Source organism: Amblyomma americanum, chromosome 1 (genome assembly GCF_052857255.1).
Source record: "Amblyomma americanum isolate KBUSLIRL-KWMA chromosome 1, ASM5285725v1, whole genome shotgun sequence".
Taxonomy (NCBI): Eukaryota; Metazoa; Arthropoda; class Arachnida; order Ixodida; family Ixodidae; genus Amblyomma; species Amblyomma americanum.
In genome coordinates, this window is record NC_135497.1 from 194,056,840 (window position 1) to 194,078,209 (window position 21,370).

Sequence of the window (21,370 nt, forward strand, 5' to 3'; positions counted from 1 at the left end):
AGTTCAGTACAAAAGCTTTGCATGACTTCTATTTGTACTTGGGAGTTTTCATTTTATTATTTTGACAATTTACAGCAGTGACTACTTATAGCAGCTAAGGTTGCTGCTTGAGGTGGTATTTGCAAGCATTGGTGTCGCTGTAAACTGTGTGTTATGCACCATATTGCTGACCTCACCAGCAGAGGAATGAGTGCATATCCAGGCAGCCAGTCCATCACAAGCCAGCGCATGAAGTAGTTGTACGGGTGCAGAATTGTCTTATACACAGGGTTCATTTCATTCATTGTTACCCTTAAGGCCAAGCGGCTGTAGAGAGGGAAGTGGTTAAAATGGTTTAGGGGGATTTAATGTCCCAAAGCAACTGATGCTGTGAGGGACGCCGTAGTGAAGGGCTCCAGAAATTTCGACCACATTGAGATTCTTTAATGTGCGCTGACATTGCACAGTACAAGGCCTCTCGAATTTCGTCTCCATTGAAATTCAACCACCGCGGCTGAGATCGAACCTGCATCTTTCGGGTCAGCAGTCGAGAGCCATAACCACTGAGTCATCGCGGCAGTGGAGTGGTTAAAAGAAAGGAACTAGTAATAATGACATCAACAAAAGCAAGAATACTCATTGGTTTTTCGCTACTTTGTGACGCTGTCTTGGTTGCATGCCCTGTTCTCGCTGCCGCGCTTATTCTCGCTTCCAACGACACTGACATGACGGCTTTCTCTTCTGCCCTTGTGCTCCTGACTTGTGCTGCCCTCTGTGACGCTACTGTTCTTTATACGTCCTCTCTACTTTGTGCTCATTGCAAGACAATTCTGCACCCGTACAACTACTTCATGTGCTGGCTTGTGATGGACTGTTCTTTATACGTCCTCTCTACTTTGTGCTCATTGCAGATCTGTACTGCTGCATGTCGTGCTCACAATTTCTGCTGGTTGTAATGCTCTGTACGTTGCAAACCCGTTGCCTTTCTCCAGTACTTTCCTACGGGAAGAATTGCTTGGCATGGTTGCTGTCATCGATCCTGTTAACTCTTCTGCTGTCATTGATGACCCTGACATGCCTCACGTCAATGCCCTTACTCTTCCCTCGAAGTTGCTAACCCGTCCCCACCCAATGTTTTCTGCCGTTCCATCAATGCCAGTCTACCGCCCCTCCAACACACCCAGCTCATAGCCTTGCCTCTTGCACACACTGCTGAATGTGCTGAAGAAGGGTTGACTGATCGGGAGCAGTACTGCAAAGAGCCAAGCTAGAAAGTGCATTGTCTGGGCAAGTGGGACGGCGGTCGACAAGACGTTTTCAGAGCTAGTCATAGCTCTGACACAGAGAGATGACGTCAGACACTGGAGATTTTTAGAGACTAACATTTGAAATGTGTCATCCTCAGTCCCCTTGAGAATGTGCTTGATTTTGTCAGCCTCACTCATAGATGTATTCAGTCATTTATGCAAGTCGATAACATCTTCAATGTAACTTGTGAAGTTCTCACCATTCTGCTAGGCCCGAGTATGCAACCATTGTTCTGCTAAATGCTCCCTGAAGTGGGGCAGCCGAATACCTCGGTCAGGGTGGTTCTGAGGGCTGCCCAGCTATAAAAGTGGCCACGTGATTTTAGAACCCAAGTTGAAGACATCGGTTAAGTAAAAGATGACGTTGGTGAGCTTAACGCCATCATCCATTTGTTATAGGCGTTCATAAGAGACCAGCCAGTCCTCCATGTCAGTATCATCTGTGCCACTGAAGATGGCAGGGTCGCGCTGCTGCATGGTACTGGGACAGATAACAGCAGTCGGAAGGGGCTGGCCATGTTTGGTTGTGGTGTCGGTCATCGTGGTAGAGCCAGGTAAGGTAGTACTGCGGAGCTCCAGGGTGTGAAGAGCCGGCACCTCCGTCAAGTGTAAAGTGGTGTATCAGACAATTAATGTTGATGGCCGCAATTTTTACTGAAATGTTGGTGCTCCGTAGGCTAGCGTTTCTGGCCCGAGCCTCATCAGCTTTGTCTTCACTCAGTTGTTCGTCTTTTGGCACTGGTCGCTGGTGCTTGAAGCGCCAACTGTCTTTCTTAAAATGCCTAATAATGCAGGGTTGGCTAACATAGTTTGGAAGTGCTGGCTTTGGCTGGATGTCAGTTCTTGCAGCTTTTGCTGAAACACTGTGTGAACGCTACAAGGCACCTTGTGTGCAAGAAATGGCACTTCTGTTAACATGGGGTGCATTCGTGACTGTGAAGAATTGGAACCCATGGCCACTCACTGGTGCATCAGACGATGCCTTCATTCTGGTGTGCTCACAGAAGTAAACGTGGCTTTTCTGAAAGCCCCCTGACTTTTTGACTGAAATTCGTCTTTAGCTTTGTACTGGATTCAGTTCTGTTTTACCCTGTAAACGTTCAGTACAGCGTCATTGACTGGTTGCCTGTTTGGCTGCTGGTAGGGAGAGCAAGATGGTGTGCTACCCACCACAATGCACTGTGCTGCTGACATTTGTGAAAACCATCTCTACTCATTAGTGTATGGTATGTATGGCTGTAACTCGCTTGTGCTGTCAATTTTTGTTCTGTTTTCCAGATAGGATCGAAATAGTGCTTTTGTACATACATGTTTCTTAACCATCCCCCTCCCCTTTTGCTGACATTACTGGTAAAAGGCTGAACAGGAGACCCAAGTCAAGAAGGCCAAAAGTGCTGAGCACATTGGACTGACCTTGGAGGCAGTGAATGCAATACCAAAACTTGTATTGACAGTGTAAGTGTGCAGTGGCAGCACCAAATTACTCATTTTTTCTCATGAAGGCTCAGTAGTTGCTTTGGTTTTTGTATAAAGATGATTCAAATACTGTTTTGTTTTCAGGTACATGCTGTCTCCATACAGCTTACTGAACTGCATTGGTATGGCAACTACACTATTTTCCAACCTCCTGATGGCATTGTTTTTTGCAAGCTTTGTCCATGGTGAGTGCTTTGTTTGGACATTAATGTAGGTTGCCATTTTGAATGAGTCTAGAGTATTCTTGACTAGGGCTTAACTATGGAATGATTCACTTTGCATCCTTCGGAATGTTGCCGCACTTTTTTCGTTGAGCTATTCCTTACTTTAGGTTTGTGTTGTGTAATGGTCATTTAATTATTGGCAGTTTAATTCAGCACAATTTATTAACACTGCATCAACTCTGTACAGTTTTGTATGATTGCAACCATGTACAACTTTTATCAAAAGTGTACAGACCACAGGATTTGCTCCTGGGCCACATAATGGGGATTTTGTAGCATAAAGGGAGACCCTAAGCTCTGGAGGTCCAGGGTTGTCTTCGAGCGATTCAGAGCACTGGCAGTGCAAAATTACCCACGTTGTATTGCTCGAAAGCAAAGCATATGACCTTTAAATTTTTTTGGGTAAGACTGTTCATGATTGCAGACTGGTGAAGAAAAAATTTAAAATAGTGATGTATGTTAGAATAACTTGCTGCTGGCCTTAAAGTCATATGCTTGGGAGACATGCACGACCGAAGAAAACATGGTACTTGTCCTATCAATTGCCGCAGAGTGTCTTTGTGCTATTACTTTTGATAAATGGTTGCCTTGTTCTTTTTGTATTAGCTGTCCGTGTCGTTTCTTTGTTCTTTGAGTTTTGCATGTAATGAACAGAATCAAAAGTACATTAGCAGCAACCTGCTACAGTGACTCAATGGTTAGGGCACTTGGCTACTGAGTCGGCGGACACGGGTTCAATCTCGGCCTTGGCGGCTACATTTCGATGGAGGCAAAACACAAAAAGGTGCCAGTGGGCTGTGCGATGCCAGTGCACGTTAAAGAGCTCCATGTGATCGAACTTAATCTGGAGTTGTCCACTATGGTGTTCTTCATAGCCCATGTGCCACTTTGGGACATTAAACCCCACAATTTATTATGTTTTGTACATGAGCAGCAGTCACTGTTTTGACACTCTAATGCTTACCTTTGTTCAGCAAGCATTTGTCTACTAGTGCCTCTGCTCCTACTCACTACATTATGTATTTATTGGGGCCCTAGAGCTTCATGGTTTGTAAAGAGTAAATAAATTGATATTGGTACTGAACTGAGATGTAAGAGTAAATGCTGCTGATCGCCTAAGCAGTATAATGATTGCATTTGCATTTTGTTCTGGTGTGTAGCCCTCTTTGTTACTGAATTTTGCTGTTGTTGTTACTCAGAATTGTTTATCTTTTTTACCGCAAGTATTGAACTAATGCTCTAGTGCTTTTTGGATGCAGCTGGACAGAAAAGTATGTAGTGCAAGTGTTGAATGTCTGCGAAGGAGGCATTCAACACGTGCCCCAATGTCATGCTACTGTTGCAGCTGTTATGAGGAAAATTGCCAATTATAAAACGACCTAGTTAGTGTTGTGAGACTTGTGTTACATTGTGGGGAAAAATGAAAAAAAAAAAAAAACGAGGGCATGTATGGGAAGAGTATGTCTTTTGTTGTGGATCTACTTGTCTTTTTTCACTTTATGTAGTTTAGTAACATTGACAGTAGCATAGTGGGTGGGTATGTTGATCCACTGTAACTATTTGTAGGGTAGCATAGTGTCCTTTGAAATGAATTTGAACAGATTGAGGCATCTCTAGTTACTTGAGTTTGTTTGACATAATTGGCTGAAGTGCACAACTTTTTTTTTAATGTTGTGATCATTCATGTCTTGCTGCTTGCAGCAAAAGTTATATTTGCTCTTCTAAAGAGCCAGTGTTTGAAAAGGTTAAACTTCATGTTTTTCTCGCATACAACAGTCAACCCAGCTGCTTAAAATGATCTCACAATCAGCTTAACTACTGAGGAAAAAAAAAAATGAGGTTCCGCTGTCTGTCATATGAGTTCAGATATGTTCTGGGTCACCACCCATGCATTCAGCATCAGTTCTGCCTGCTTTGTCTAAAAGACAAAAACACAGTTTATGTAATAAACAATCCTCTTAAACTGCCCCACTCGTTAGATTACATACTAAGGAGCATCTGAGCTATATATAGACACTTCACAGCATGAGTGCCACCATATTTTATCACAGGATCTTTCTGCTATTGCCAGCCTTTGGGCCTTTTTTCGACGGCTGCCAGCGTATGGCACCGTGCTGCGACGCGCAGTTTTGTCTCTCGCTGCAGATAACAAGCTGGTGGACAGCGCAAAAGCTTTGTGTATGTCAAGTCAGCATCTAACACTCTTTGTGGCCCACATATTTCATTGTCCAACTACACAGGTGAAAACCGCAGAATTGTCGGCAAGCTTGCCTTCCGTGGCCAGTATTTCTGCCGAAAGGAATAATATTGTGTAACGACTTAAAAATGCTCACTGCTTAGAATTAACTCTATATACAAGAGTAACGACTGAACTTGCACATGCGTGTGATCACCAAATGATTGCCAAGATATCAGTTTATCCTCCGCTATTGTTCCGGCTAAGGATGACTGTGCACATTGTTCAGATGCAGGTTTATGCAGGTCTTGGAATCGCAAAAAAATCATGAACAGGTTGATTCTTTGCAAAACAGTTTTTCGTACTAAATATACTTCAGATTATATTTCCGGAAACTATTCAAACTCAAAATGATCCCAAAGCATGAACAGAATAAATGTTTTGAGAGTATCGCAGCTGAAAAATAAAGTGCAAGCTTTGAAATGACATTCCACTTCACGCGATTGCAGTTCTAAAGCTGCTTCTCCCCAACCGTCTCCATTCTGCTCTCGTTTGAACGCTCATTTTGCGCTCTTGTTTTAAACCTTCCAAGATGGCATCAGAGCAGCACAACCAACACAACAGCCATTTTCCAGCTACTCAGTTGCCTGCGACTCAGTAACTGCATGCAGATTTTGTCTCTTCATCTTCGTTTGTTATTTTACAAACACAGTCTGTGCCTTACGGTCTTTTTCTCGGGTTTACCTTGAACAGTTGAAATCAGCTTAATATCAATTTATTCAGGAGGAGTACAGCTGTGCAGTGATGCTGCTTTTACTGGCCTTTGCACCATTTTGTATTTTCTATTCATAAATTTTTTTACCTATGTATTTTCACTGAGGCAAGTGTAAAACTAGCTTCACCGCGCAAACTGCACCTTCCGTGATGCAGTTCTGTGAATATTTCGAATAATTTTTAAACATATTTTTGCAAACAGCCTCTAACGAAGAACCCAATTAAAATACAAAACTCCTTATAACTTATATTCTAGTTGAAGCTCAATTCAAAATATAATTGCATATTTTGACTTTACGTAAAAAAGTACACTTTCGTGGAAATTGTGGTAAGGAATGTGCCAGAAAAAAACCGTAGGGGACACTTACCGTAAAGACCTGCGTATAATACGGATCCGCATATAATACAAGGTGTAATTTGGGAATAGCAAAAATGGGAAAAAATAAGTTTTCATCCACATATAATGCAATTAAGGAAGGGCAGTCAGCTCGAAGACGTTCCGGAAGTCGCGGAAGCTGAACGCCTCCCGATCATTTTTGTATGCCAGCGTGCCTGATACGACACGTGTAGCACGAGCGGCAAATACAGAGGCGCCACGCTCTCACCCACTCGCGTCTTGCGCCGCGAGTATGTGCAGACTAGATCCAGCATACTCGCTGGCACGCACACTTCGGAAGTGTCCATAGGAGCTTTAGTGATCGTCATTGCCGGGTGTGCTTTCTTTCAAGACGCCCTTGTCAGAGATATCTTTCCATGGAAACACGTCTTCAGTACCGTCGAGCGCATTAGATATCCCGCATTTCCTGAAATAACAACCGGTGAGCTCCTCGGGAATGCTGGCCCAAGCGTCTGCGATCCGAATGCACAGCGTGGCTGGAGAGGCTCGTGTCAAGCGGCAGTAACTGCAGGCTCTCTCAACCTCATACAGACCATGTAGCAGCGCTTGACGCGGTGTCGATCCTTTCGGCAGCTACGATTACTTTCCTTTTAGAAACAGGTGAGTGCTGCTGTTGCAGTCCCAATGCCATGCGAGGTGCAATTGTTCTGAACGTCGCGATGTCAGGTCAGCGTAGTGAAGTGGCAACGAAATCGAAACTACTGACCTACGCCACCGCTAAATGGCATCTCCTCTCACTGGAAGCGTGATGGTGATAGCACTCGATACTAATAACAAAACTGGAACTGCGGATTTTCAACGAAAGTTGTTTGACATGCTAAAATTTGGAAACACCTCGATTATACACAGGTTTTTACGGTAACCTTCGCCTTAAGGGTATGACGCAATAGCGCTAATGAGTTCATGCCTGTATATGCGGAATTAGTTTTTCTCGACTTTACATTCCCGGGGAGTCCTCATGCCATCTTGATGCAGTGGTACAGCGTATAAGCGATGTGCCACTGTCCAGTGATGGCAGGTACTGCCCCCGGTTGGACTTGTGCGAGCCAAGTTGCTCTTCCCGAGCAATCTCTCGTGACCAATCATTAATTTAACTGCCACCTGCCACGGTGGGCTGTTTGCTCACAATCCGGCTACTAGGTTTTAAATGGTCACTAACGCCAAAGCCAGGAAATTTTTTTTCCAGCATGAGGGTACTGATGCTGTCGCATTATTAAATAAGATAGTTTTAAGAGCCACATCTCCCCTTAAGAGTTCTGCGGTGTTCTGCCTTGCTGTGGCGAAAGTAAGACTGACAACTGCACCGAATTTTATGACCTGCAGATAAAGCCTGCTGGAATCGGCTGAAATATACAAAATCTTATTATTAGAAAATTCACCAATATCCTGTGCATATGCGTAGTTATAAATGCATTCAATGTATTAGGTCAGTGTTGTTGAGTGCGAGCGTAGGGTTACAAGCATGCTACATTGCCCTGCTTTCTCTCTACAATGACTTCTTTATAAATGAGTTCGCACTAATTACCCCAACAAGATTCTTTTTAATGCCCTACTACAAAAACATGGTGACAATATGCCAGGACATTATATATTACTGCTGTGATCAAGGGGACCAGCTCGGACTCGCAGCAAATGCCAGCGCAGAAATAAGCTTTCCCATGGGGTTTGTGACATTTTGGTCAGTCTTTTAATGCGTGAGCGTTAAAGGGGCAGCACCTGCCATTGGTGCTGCCGCTGTGTCAGCAGTGGTATGAGGACTCCCAGGGATCTATGAATGTAAACTAGAGAATGACTGATGTCGCGCCGTTAAAAAAATGGTGACAAGAACGAAGATGAAAAGAACGAAAAATAAAAAGAAATCTGTGTGTGGTCAGTCAGCATAGCTTATAACGGTGACCATTCATGCATTTTCACTGTCTCACCCAGGCAAGTGCCGTTGAGGTTTTTTTTTATTTTTTGAGGTACAGCAGCTCACAGACGTTACGTTTTTACTGAAATTGAATACGAGCTTCTAAGACAGCTCTAAGAAAAACGGCGACCTGTGCCCCATATGTAAATAGTGTCAGTTTTTTCGCCAGGTGACCCAAGGAACATTAGCTATACTTCCCTGCACCAGCGCCTCCTCTATTTGACAATGCCTGCGGAATACGGCCGATCCGACCGTCCAACACCCTCTCCTATCCTCCTTTCCTGCTCTCCCCAGTCGGCTAGCCTTTGCACCTGCTCTACGCCTGTGAGGGAGAGTGCCATCTTAGTGGCGCCTGACGACAGACAGCGGACGAAGACAATTTTTTAAACGTTCTCTCTGTTAATGGGCATAAACACAGAGTTGTAATGTATATAGCAGCAGACACATGCAAAGTATTGTATATGCTATTGCTGTAAAGAGTTGTAAATATATGTAAATAAATGCACGTGAACGTCCCCTTCTTTTCTACAAACGAGCAAAATTTCCCACATTTCGCACAAAACTGAAAGCAGCAGCCGTGCTTGCCATAATTAACTGGTGCCATTTTAGTGCTGCTTGGAGGACACCTCGTCAGCGTCGTGGACCACACCATTTATCCGTGCAAAACAATTTTCGTTAATCATGGTGCCACGAAACGATCAAACGTAACAACTTATGACGCTCTATTCGTCTGGCAAGGAACGGCATCCTCAAGTGATAGGCGGAGTGAACGCCTGAGCCCACCTCTGCAAACGGCGAACAAAGCTGCTGCTCCAGCCGATTGTCATTGGAAAAAGCGCTGCGCCACGGATGAATCAAGAGCTACGCAAGAAGGGGTACGAAGCAGGAATCTGACAGATGCGGGGTGTAGCTCTGTAGTATAGGAGTAGGAGAGATAACGCCAGCACCGCCTGACCGTTTGCAAGCATGACGCAAGCAGTCCAACCATCTTGGTAGCGCCGCCGTGCGGCAACTAACTGAAGTGAGGCGTACCGGCGTTTCCCATTGCGAAGCGGGCGATACAGCTGGCATTGTAAAAATAGAGGAGGTGCTGCCGGCACATTCTTCAAAAGTACATTCGCCATCCGTACCAAAGGAGTGGTTTAAAAATGTACTTTACATTCTTACTCAAGCTGCGAAACAGTGGTTTGCTTTGCACACCAGTGCTGTTAATGGCGGCTCCGAAGGCCAAAAATGACGGCTGTCCTAGTGGGGCCCCCTGTTGAGCACATCGCGAACTGTTCTCTGTAAACTGTCTATAAAGGCTCTACACTTGGCAGAAGATGTGCAGTCTTGCTCTGAAATTTGCTTTCCATCTCCTGTGCCTATTTGAAATCTCCATCCTTGCCTTATTTCTGCTGCTGTTTCATCTTAGTGACCAGAGTTTAGCCGGACTCATTTGTTATGAGAAGTAGGTGCTAATGGGAAGAAAGGGGCAAAGAAACCATGCTGAGCATATATGGCAAGTCTCATGCCTGCACCGGCAGTAATTGGCCTACTCTCATGAGCAGAAAATATCGCTGGGCAAGGCATCATGTGTGTCTTGCAGTGCTGTAGGATGTCACTTCCTGTGCATTGCGAATGGTTAGAGAAGAAAGAAAGCCTCAGGGGGTGCAGAGGCACTTTTCTTTATTAGTAATAACTTGTCTGATAACAATTGCCTTTGTGAAGTTCATGCCATAGGCAGTTCTACTTGCGGGTGTTCGTTTGTATTGAACAGAGGTTGCAGTTTTCATAAAAGGTCTTACAAGGCGCCTTTAAGCAGCCATATTTCCCCAGCCAACGTTGTGCAATTATGCACTTCAGTTGCATTAGAAATGGAGGTCATAAAATGTTCTCATTTGCATTCGTTTCAGGCTGGTGGCTTATTGCATCAGTTGTACTTGCTATTGAGACATACAAGTCCTTTTACCCAGTTATGCTTCTACTTCCTACGCTCTTCTACTTGTTCGAGGTGAGTAAGCATCAGGAACTTTAACCTAGAAGCAGATCATGAAAAATATTCTGCTTTCTCTTATATATAGCAGATTTTTATTTTTGTCATACGTAAGGATCTCCAGAGCTCCGTAATCTTTGTAATTTTTCAGTTCGGTAATTTCTGAATGCAACTTTAGACAGCTGCTTTTTTAAAATTTTTTGATGAGCGTATGAATTCTTCAGTGCAGGTTATTATTGTCTCTATTTTATTTGGTGCGACTTTAGGTGAAGAAAAAGGCTTCTAGTCAACGGTGGGCCAAATTTGTGGTGTCAGCTGTCGTGGTGACCTTCCTGGCAACCTTGAGTGGCCTCCTCTACAGATCATACCTTTTCACCGGCTCCTGGCAGTTCCTTGAGTCAACCTATGGCTGCATGTGAGACCATTTGCTGATAGTAACCTGCTCAGTTCAAAAGAGACACACAAAATAGGAAGCCGAGCCACATGCCATGCTAACTTATCGCCTTTTCATCATCTCCCCCATCTGAAGTACTTTGACATAATAAAAGGATTCTAGCTCGAAGACGTACACCACACAAGAAAGAAGACAAAAGACAACACAGGCGCTTACAACTGTTTAATGAGGTGGAAGCGATAGACATACTATATACCCTTCCAAAACCTTTGCGCATGCGCATATGTACAAGGCAACAGGAAAATACAATCAAAAGGTCTTATCATAGCGGCGTGCCAGGAACTTCTTTTAAGCCTCTTAGAGGTAAACAGATGTGTCACCGATACAGTTTGAACCCACATTTTTTTTATGTGAAAGGCTTCCAAGGTTTCAAGAGCTGTTTGTTGTCTGCCTCTGCCCAGACTCCTCACATCGCGGAACCGTGGTACTATACAGTTAGTGCAAGCCCTGCAGTGTGCAACAAGTTGCTCACCCTCATTATTGTCTATATCTTTTTTGGCTTGCACCAACCTGCACTAACTGTATACCACGGTTCCGCGATGTGTGGATTCTGGGCAGAGGCAGATAACAAACAGCTCGTGAAACTTTGGAAGCCTTTCACATAAAAAAAGTGTGAGTTGAAACTGTGTCAGTGACCCATCTGTTGACCTTTATGAGGCTGAAAAGAAATTCTTTTCACGCCCGCTATGATAAGACCTTTTGGTTGTGGTTTCCTGTTGCTTTGTACACGTGCGCATGTGCAAAGGTTTTCAAAGAGTATATACGTTGATCGCTTCCGCCTCATTAAACAGCTATGAATAAGCGCCTGTGTTGTCTTTTGTCTTCTTTCTTGTGTGTTGTACGTCTCGGCGCTAGAATTTTTTATTATGTCTGACAGCCAACTAGCCCAGCAGCAAACTCTTTTGAAGTACTTTGAGCTTGGTTTCGTTCAGCTGTCCTTTTGGGGAAGCATTAATGTTGCAAGGGTCAGATTTATACAGTCGAGACCACTTATAACGGCTGCAGATATAATGAACGCTTTCTTATTACGAACTTGTGCGATGCCACTATCAAAATATGCATTAACGTTCACTGTGTCACGGGTCACCAATGGGTGATTTTGTGTATTCCTGCTGTATGGCACGAGTACTGAATCGTGCGATGAAGCCGCAGGACAGCTCAGATTTTTCAAGGACTAGGCAAAAAACTCGTGCATGCCAAGTTGCTATTGCTTTATGTTTGCAGTTCCAAAAAGTTGGCTTCTCCTGTGGCTAACTGGTAGGTCACGCTGCACCCAAGAAAATTTATAGGTGGCGCACCGGTGACCCATGATGCACAGGGATTAAATTGCTGCCGCAGTGAACGTGTTTAGGCAATGGCAATTTGTCTTGGATACAATGAAAAACTGCAAGCGCACCATTTGGTTATGTCTAACGAGGGGCGCCGCATAGTCAGCCCCCGAAGTTTAAAAACTCGCGCTTCCAGCAAGCATGGAGACCGAAGAGTGTGTCTCAGCCCCCGCAACACTACCCCGGAAAGAAAATAAAATGGTGTCATTGAAACTGTAGGCAACCACTGGCTAATATGCACTGATGGCCTGCAAGGTCACTCATTACCTGTATGTGTGCAGGCTGGGCAAATCATCTGAAGTGGAAGGAGAAGCTACTGCACATGGTCATCAAGTAATGTCAGCGATTCGAGAAGTTGAATGCCTTGCTGGCCATGCTATAGTATGTGTCGCCTGCCCAGCCGGCTCCACATTTTGTGCTGCTACCCCATGCAGAGAGAGCCAGATAGCAGACGGTGATGCTGATACATTCTGTGCGCATGTGTGCTGCACTGCATTTGTCGCTGCATGGGCCCAGAACGATAGATGACGTTGTGGAAAACACACGTGAGTGGACGCATGTAGATTTGTGGCAACGTGTCATTGATGCATAGCTGGCTGGATGTTGCCTTCGATGACTACAGTCATCTGAATGACAAGATCGCAAAGCCGTTCTGTGATAGAGCTATTGTACGCAAAGTATGAGCACGCCCCTATCTTGGGGAAGCTAACATGGGCGACCTTCTGTGAGGTGCCGTGGACACTTCAACCACAATTAGTTATATCCTGTAACTAAAACAGATTGTTGGCAACAAATATCTAGGCAAGGAGAACAAGACCACCCTGGAGAGCCTGGAAAATGCCACAGTAGGGTCTGCTTTGAAGAAATAGATGAGTATGATACAGTTTTTAAGAAAGAAATGCCACCTTTGGCAGCATTAGTATTTGTGGCTATAGTACGTGGAGATCACTTACTGCGAACATCGGATAAAACGATTGCAAACCATGTGACTGTCAGGTTCGTTACAAGTGGGCTCGACTGTATCTGTGAATATAAATCACTATCAGCTTATGTTGTGTAGCTGAGCAACTTGAGAGCAGTGCACCTTATAAAGAAGGTGAAGTGACAGATGCTTGTAACTGTGCTTCTTTCTGCTTAATGGTTTCATTTATAGCATTTGCCAGCATGAATATAGGTTTGGCAGTTTTGAATTGACTATCATTAGAAAGAACCAAATAGGTACAATTAATCAGCAAAATCGACAACAACTAAATGGTTCACTAAACATGCTCAAGAACTTATTTAGATTTGTCAGCCAACAAACTCTGCCAGTCGTTTTCTATGACTTGTGTTACTGGCCTGCTTTTGCAGCTTGCTTGGGCAGCATTCAGGCTGGATATGTACCTTTGCTAGAGGTATACAGCCACCGGGTCTGTTTGCAAGCCGTGCATTATGGCTCTTTTTTTTTTTTGCCATTCCAAATCTCCTGAAAGTAAAAAAACTAATTTTTATGCCTATGAAGCTTAGGACTTCCAAGGGTTCTAGAGAAGCCCACTACAAGGCTTTGAAACAAACATCTTGACTGTGTACTTTTGTCAAAGGCTGTACTTGATTATTTCTCTCTCATCTCATTTGTAATATTCGGATGAGTGTCATTATTACTCTAGTTTTCTTTTGCATGGCTTAATTTCTAATAGTTTTTATTTAAAGCTCATATTCAAATGAATGAAGTCAAGCTATGTTGAGCATATGACATGACAAGACTAGTTTTTTTCTGCTTATGGCTGTGGGGTCACTACTTTACTGTCAGTATTGTGTAGCTACTCTGCCTTGCTGGTCAGGTGTGTCAGCTGTATTCAGTTGTTCATGTTTTGTTCATGCTTGCAGATGTGCAGTGCCAGACCTGACACCTAACATTGGTGTTTTTTGGTACTTCTTTACTGAAGTTTTTGAGCACTTTCGAGTATTCTTCCTTTGGATCTTCCAACTGAATGCTTTTGTCTATATGGTTCCACTGGGCATTCGTCTCAGGTGAGTCTGTGTAAGATGCATATGAGGAGTGTTTTAGTGCGCATTTTATTTTTCTTGGTAAGTACAACCAGTAGTAAAGGAAATGTGCCAGGAAATTTTAGATGACTCTTTTGCAGCACAGCAATCAGGCTTAACACATTTTCACTCAGTATACTCAAAAGTCTGCACATGCAATTAGTTTGGCCTGTCACTTGCAGTTCAAGCATTACTTTACCTGTGACTCGTACCAAGACTATGAAGATAGACCCTGTGTCAAAGCAGATTAGTTTAGCAATCACAAACTGTATGGCAAAGCTGTGCTGTTGGTACCTTTGGTACACTGTTGGGTAGCTAATATACCAGCATGTCTTTTTTTTGTAGCAATAGCTACATTACTGTAGCATTTCGAGCCTTCAGCGTGGCGGCGCCGCCACGCTGTCACGAGGTTGGTCATGTGGTGCGGAGCAGCTGCCGGCGGCGCGGTGTGGCCGATCACGTGGTTCGTCACGTGGTTGGTCACATGACCAACGTGACGTGGTTGGTCACATGGGCAGGCCAGTGTTGCGTGATAAGAGCATGAGGAAGGGGAGCTGGGGCTTTCTGCGCTGTCCCGCGGAAATGTGAAATTAACAGTGAAGTTGGGGGGGCCCTTGCATGGGTGGGGGCGCTTGTTCAGAATGTTACGGTATATATCGGCGATTATATTACAGGTTTTCTAGGGGATCACGTGACCAAAACATCAACTTGACGTCACAGTCATCGTTTGGTCAATGAAACCGAAACAGCATGAGAGAAGAAATTCAATTATTAATTATTTAGCGGTTTTAGGCAAATACCACCCGGTAATCCATGTATTTTAATGTCTAATGGACCTTTTGACAGAAGAAAGCACACTATAAAATTAAGTATTTATAGCCCTTTAAAGTTGGTGTTCCGCAGAGCTTTGCTGGCACACGACCGCGGCAAATCAGGTGCCAGCTAGGATGGCTTCTCTGCATTACAGTGGAGTCGTGTGAAAAACGGGACGCCAGAGCGAATTCTCTTGCAGTTTTCACCATGGCAGCCGACGTTACCACAGCGTGGCTACTGGGAGGCTGCAACTGGACACGCTGCTGGTTCTGGGCAGAGTTGTGCATAATGTGTTACTAGTAAATGAATAATTGTAATCAGTTACAAATTGTAATCAGTTAACAAACGATACAGCTTTTGAGAACCTGAACTGACTGCAAACACTGGTGCTAGCGAGGATGTCTCCTCCATGACAGAGCGAACGGACCAGCTGCAGAGAAGCATCGCACGTGATCATGTCCGGATCGCAAGCGAGTCACCACCGTCTTCAATAGAAGTTCTTGTCCTGAGAAATATCACATGACCGTTCTGTAGGCAACGTCCCTGTCGTGTCAAATGGTGCTGCAACTTATGTCCCACTACACCCAACTCGAAGGCTTCCACACAAAGCATGAAGCAACAACGAAATGTGGCACTTCATAGGGGACTTGGACACTAGCATCGAAGCATAACGTCAATACGAGCCTATGCTCAGGGTGTTCATACGTCATAATACTGTTACGTGGTCTAAGGCGGGAACGACACAAGAACGCCCTGGGCACAGCACACAGGCCAAGAGCACAGGGCCCGCACAGAGCATCCAAGCCCCGAGCATGCGCACCTCTGAGACACTTCGTTCACCTCGTCTTTACCAAGAATATCCGTTGCATGGCTCCAAGTCGCAAAAACGCTGTCTCTGTGTAGATTAGGGTGTGGCGAGGGACGGCGAGAGGTAGGGCTTGTGGTGAGAGACGTGGACGTCACACTGAGGTGCACGGGAGGTTGTCTCCACGAAGGCCGGGGCGATCTCGTAGGTGACAGCAGTGACCTGGCGGAGCACACAGTGTGGGCCAACATACCGAGACAGAAGTTTTTCGCAAAGCCCGATGCGGCGTGATGGCAACCAAAGCAAGACGAGGGCTCCTGGGGAGTAAGTTACCATGTGATGGCGGTGGTCGTAGTAGTCCTGCTGTGAGACCTGCGAGGCTTGTAGTCGGGATCTAGCCAGCTGGTGGGCGTGGTCGGCCCGGGCAATTGCGTCGTGTGCATATTCAGAAGGCGGGGAAGGAGATGTCGGAAGCAGCGTGTCCAAAGGTAATTGGGGCTCACGGCCGTACAAAAGATAGAATGGTGAGTAACCGGCAGTGTCATGACGGGAAGAATTGTAGGCAAAAGTCACGTATGGAAGGGCAGCATATCTGTGAGAGTGCGGTTGAGGCGCTCTGTGAGGCCGTTGGTTTGGGATGATAGGCGGTGGTCAGCTTATGTTTAGTCGAACAGGAACGGAGAATGTCATCGACAACTTGAGAGAAAGCAACGGCCGCGGTCGGTGAGAAGTTGGCGGGGTGCACCGTGATGGAGGATGAGGTTGTACAGGAGAAAGTCGGAAACGTCAGTAGCAGTACTGGTGGGGAGGACCCGCGTGATTGCGTAGCGAGTGGCATAATCTGTGGCAACGGCAATACTTTTGTTTCCGGAGGTGGTCTCCGGAAACGGACCCAGAAGATCCAAGCCAACACGATAGAATGGTTCAGAGGGCACATCAACAGGCTGGATCATACCCGCTGAGAAAGTGGCAGGACGTTTCCAGCGCTGGCACTGGTCGCAGGCACGAACACAGCGGCGTACAGAGTGCTAGAGGCACTCGGATGTCCAGCAGTGGGGAGGTCATGGAGCTCGGGGAGGACATCGGTGTGCAGGTGCTTCGGCACAACGAGCAGGAGGTCGGGGCCGGCGGGGTTCAGGCTTCTGCAGTATAGAGTGTCGTGATGCAGCAAAAACCGGCGCAGAGTAGGGTCAGATGGGGAGGAGTTGAGGCGGTCAATAATAGAGCGGAGCTCGATATCCTGTCGCTGCTCATCGCCAGGGTGAGTAATAGTAGAGAGCGAGAACAGGTCAGCGTTGCAGTCACTGCCAGAAGTCAGAAGAGTCAACGGGATATCGGGAGAGGCAATCAGCATCGGTGTGTAGCCGACCGAACTTATAGACCACGGTGAAGTCGTAATCTTGTAGGCATAAAGCCCAGCTACCTAGCCGGCCAGTAGGATCTTTCAGTGATGAGACCCAGCAGAGCGCATGGTGGTCGGTGACAACCGTAAAAGGGCGGCCATACAAATACGGGCGAAATTTTCCAATGGCCCACACAAGGGCCAAGCACTCGCGTTCCGTCATGGATCAATTGCACTCTGTAGAGAGGAGGCGTCTGGCGTAGGCTGTGACACGGTCAGACCCAGATTGCCGCTGAGAAAGGACAGCGCCGATTCCGTGACCGCTGGCGTCAGTGCGGACTTCAGTGGGAGCGGCCACATCGAAGTGTGCCAAGACGGGCGAGGTGGTGAGCTTCGAAATTAGAGCAGCAAAGGCGTTTTCTTGTAGGGGTCCCCAGGTGAAAGTCATGTCCTTTTTTAACAGATCACTGAGGGGGCGGGCAATGTCAGCAAAGCCGGGCACGAATCGGCGGAAGTAGGAGCACAGCCCCAAGAAGCTCCGTACGTCGTTGCAGGAACGCGGCACCGGGAAGTCTTTAACGGCGCAGATCTTAGATGGATCAGGATGAACACCCGTAGCATCGACGACATGGCCCAAGATTGTGATCTGACGACGCACTAAACGGCATTTGGAGGAGTTGAGCTGCAGGCCGGCATGACGGAAAAGTCAAAGAATCTTGGAAAGGTCATCGAGGTGAGAGGAAAAACTGGGGAGAAGACAATGACGTCGTCGAGATAGCAGAGGCACGTGGACCATTTGAATTTGTGCAGAAGGGCGTCCATCATACGCTCGAAGGTGGCCGGTGCATTGCATAAGTCAAAAGGCATAACTCTGAACTGCGTGGTGTGCTCAGCGTAAAATCCGCACCTCCACCAAAGATGTTACGTGGTCCAAGGCGGGAACGACGCAAGAACGCCTGGGCACAGCACACAGGCCAAGAGCACAGGGCCCGCACAGAACACGGAGCACCCAAGCCCAAAGCACGCGCACCTCCGAGACACTTCGTTCGCCTCGTCTTCACCAAAAATATCCGTTGCAATACCACCCTCCCCTCCAGCGCATCATTAAGAAATAGTTCAGTGTAACTGCTAATCTCTTCATGAGAAAATGTGGCGAAATTGGTGACCGGTTCGAAAAACAACTCCTCTTGAAAATTAACATGCAACAAAATATCAAAGCCACAGTGGTTTAGTGTAGTCTTATGACAATAAATGTTGGAAGGAAAATAACACAATAGTAATCGTTTACTTTTCTGGTGCTGTAATTGACCACTTTAATCAGTTGAATTTCAAATGGAGCCATTGTAATTGTAATCGGTTACTTATTTTCTTGAACATGTACAAGATCGGTTGCGGGACACTATCGACGGATGTGAGACGTGTGACCACGTGCCGACTGCCTTGCTACCAACTGTTCATGCCGCTATGTCTTCTGTAGCGCTGTTGGCAACTGCGAGAAAAGGCAAACCATGGTGCGAACGCTTGCCGTGCCAGCACTAGTCATGTGTAGTAAGGCAAAACCTGCCACCTGCCGTCGGAGCGGGCACAGCTTGGTGCGTGGGCAGTTTCAATACGTTTGTTTTATGGCCAACCGTGTTCGATGTACAAAGTAAGAATTACATGTGTTTGTTAAAATATTAAGCAACAGTTCGATATAAACTCAAAGGGGATCACAAAAGAGTGTGATATACCGATAATCCTATGTGTGGAAAATGGGTATAGATAAGCTTATATGTAACCTAGAACCAGGAATACATTGCACCCATGCTAGTGACACGCTTCTTGTTGCGACGTACTGCCCGCAGGAGAGCGCAGCACACCACTCGCTAGGTGTTGCTAGGCCTGACCTACTTTGAAGCCACAGCGGACGATGCTTTGGAACTAGCCATTGCCTGTTATGTCTAATCGTCTTACCAGTACACTATGTATAAAAATATGTCACTCATTAAAACTAAGTTACATTTGGTTTCTGCAGCCCCTTGGGCTGCGAAGCGAGCTAAGCCCACCAGGCAAAAGTCGTCGCAAGGTTTTAGTTAGCAAGGGTGGCTTCACTGCATGAGAGCAATTTGGTGTGGGAATGATTAGGACACCAACGACCACCCTCACGCACACCCCACATTTGCGCCGTCACTCAGTTTCACAGCGCAAGCACTGCCAGCTGGGGCCTGAGGCCGCACAGCCGACCTGTCTCTGCACGCGAAAGGTGGTCAAAGGCGCCGTTTGGAGAAATGCTACTTGCAGGGGCGCGGCACGTCATTCAGTATATCGAATGACAGACGAAAGAGTTGGGAGCTGATGTTATAAAGCGCGACTTCCCTATACTTTTACGCAGGATTTTTAAGGGGGGAATTTTTGTGTTCAGTATAGCCAATAATTAGAAATACCTGGGTTCGATATACCAAGGTTTGACTGTACTAGTGTTGGCAGACATCAGAAAACATGTGAATCGTGCTAGCCAGTCGAACCTCACTGTAAGGAACTTTGATATTACGAATTATTTTCTGTATCGAACTCTTTCTAGATATTTTTAACAAGCGCATGTATTTTTTTACTTTATATATCGGACAATGTTGGTTGTAAAACGGATATATTGAACTCCATAGTGCCAAGCAATGCCTACTTCAGATGGCAGGCCGCACTACATATGTGACCGGTAGTGGTGCGGCGAGTGTTTGTGCTTTTATTTCGCATCTTATCTCATTCGCCAACAGTGTCACGGAAGGCTTGGCAGCGTGGAAGGTTGGTAGCCAGGTGGTCAGCACATGGTCGCGCCTCTCGTGCTCGTTGACAGCACTCCGAAAGCAGCGGCGTGAACGTCTGTAGCCTTGCAGTAACCATCCTGCACTCATGTCTGCTGTCACGGAGGTCAAGGAAATGGCGATATATTTCGCTCTGATGTGCCATTTTACACGCGACACGGCTGCAGTGCAGGGAAGCCACCATAGCTGGGCTTGCCTGCCATTGTTGTGTGATGGCGGTGCACTGTGGTGTGGGGAAGCAACTTAACTGGCCCACGGTTGTTTGCAGCCACCGTTATTGCCTCGAGGCTCTTCGAAACTGCGCTGAAACTTTTGAGAAAGTGTCCCTGAAAGGACCGCCTGAATTGCCATCTCCTCAGTGGATAAACTGCAATACTCTTGCGTTTTTAATGGGATTAAAATCTTCATTAAAACCCTCATCCAGAAAAAGAATGTCATCGGTCATAAAATTCACCCATTGGCTGGGGTGAAGTGCCGTCACCAAACTGGTAGTGACGTCACTTCCGATAAAGGCATCAACAGCTTCTAACGTTATTGCATTGCCAACACAATGTAATTAGGTGTCCCTGGGAATTTTTGACAAAATTTTATATTGCAAATTTCAGCTATACCAAACTATTTTACGATTTTTTACCTGTTTGCTATAATGAGGTTCGACTTTAAAATTTATTGCTATTACAGTTAGGCACCTGGTTGCAATTTTGAGATTTGTAGCTGGCCATTAGTGGTAACAATATAGTTATTAGAATTTCGAAATGGGATTACCCTCAGCCCCGTGGCTCAACAGAGTTTGGCCGTCCCACTCTGTCCAGGCCGCATTACGATGCTCGCCGTTCCAGCCTAGGCAAGGCAGAGATCACACGGTGCACAACGAAATTACATACACTGGCTGGTGTCTCTGTGCGCGCACCACAACCATGTGATTTTTTAACGGTGTGCGAGACGGCCAAAGTTTATTGAGCCACAGTGCTGAGGGCAATCATTTTTTCGAATTTCTAAACTGGGTGCCTAACTGTAATAGCTGAAAAGTTAACTATATTAGAGTTCAGTTAACCAGCCTACTAGTTAAACCAGTTTTCTGATGTCTGCAAACATTGGTATTACTCTGCGGCAAAGGCCGCTTTTAGACCTCAAAAAGCTTATTTTTAAAAATTGACAACAGGCTTTGCTGAGACACCTGGTATAAACATTGTTTGTCTGCTTTAATGGCATTGCACACATAGCCAACAAAGCTGTCAGATGTTGACATGCTGTGGTCAGTACCTTTGTTGACTGTTATGATTTGCTGTAATATTAATACCGGCCGTGGTGGCTCATTGCCTATGGTGTTTTGCTATTGAGTAGGAAGTTGCAGGTCCAGACCCAGCTGTGGTGTCTTTGGAGGCGGAATGAGAAAATGCATATGTACCAAGATTTTCGTGTATGGAAGAACCCTATGTGGTCAGAATAATGCAACGCTCTTCACTGGGGCATGCATCCAAGCCGCTCCCTCAGTTTATTAATTAGATGATGTAATGAGATACTTGCAAAAAGTTTCCAATGCTGCATACAATGCATTGTGTCTCTCTCTTGATGGCATTGTGCTTGT

General features: G+C 45.8%; 1 protein-coding gene across 1 annotated transcript in view; it reads left to right on the top strand.

Annotated features, from left to right (window-relative positions):
* Positions 1 to 21,370, top strand: part of PIG-U (phosphatidylinositol glycan anchor biosynthesis class U) — a 38,625-nt gene that overhangs the window by 1,447 nt on the left and 15,808 nt on the right. Inside the window, exons 5-9 of the mRNA XM_077648168.1 lie at positions 2,644 to 2,741; positions 2,847 to 2,947; positions 10,138 to 10,235; positions 10,484 to 10,632; positions 13,866 to 14,009. Of these exons, the coding sequence (XP_077504294.1) occupies positions 2,644 to 2,741; positions 2,847 to 2,947; positions 10,138 to 10,235; positions 10,484 to 10,632; positions 13,866 to 14,009 (590 nt within the window). The remainder of the gene's footprint in view (positions 1 to 2,643; positions 2,742 to 2,846; positions 2,948 to 10,137; positions 10,236 to 10,483; positions 10,633 to 13,865; positions 14,010 to 21,370) is intronic.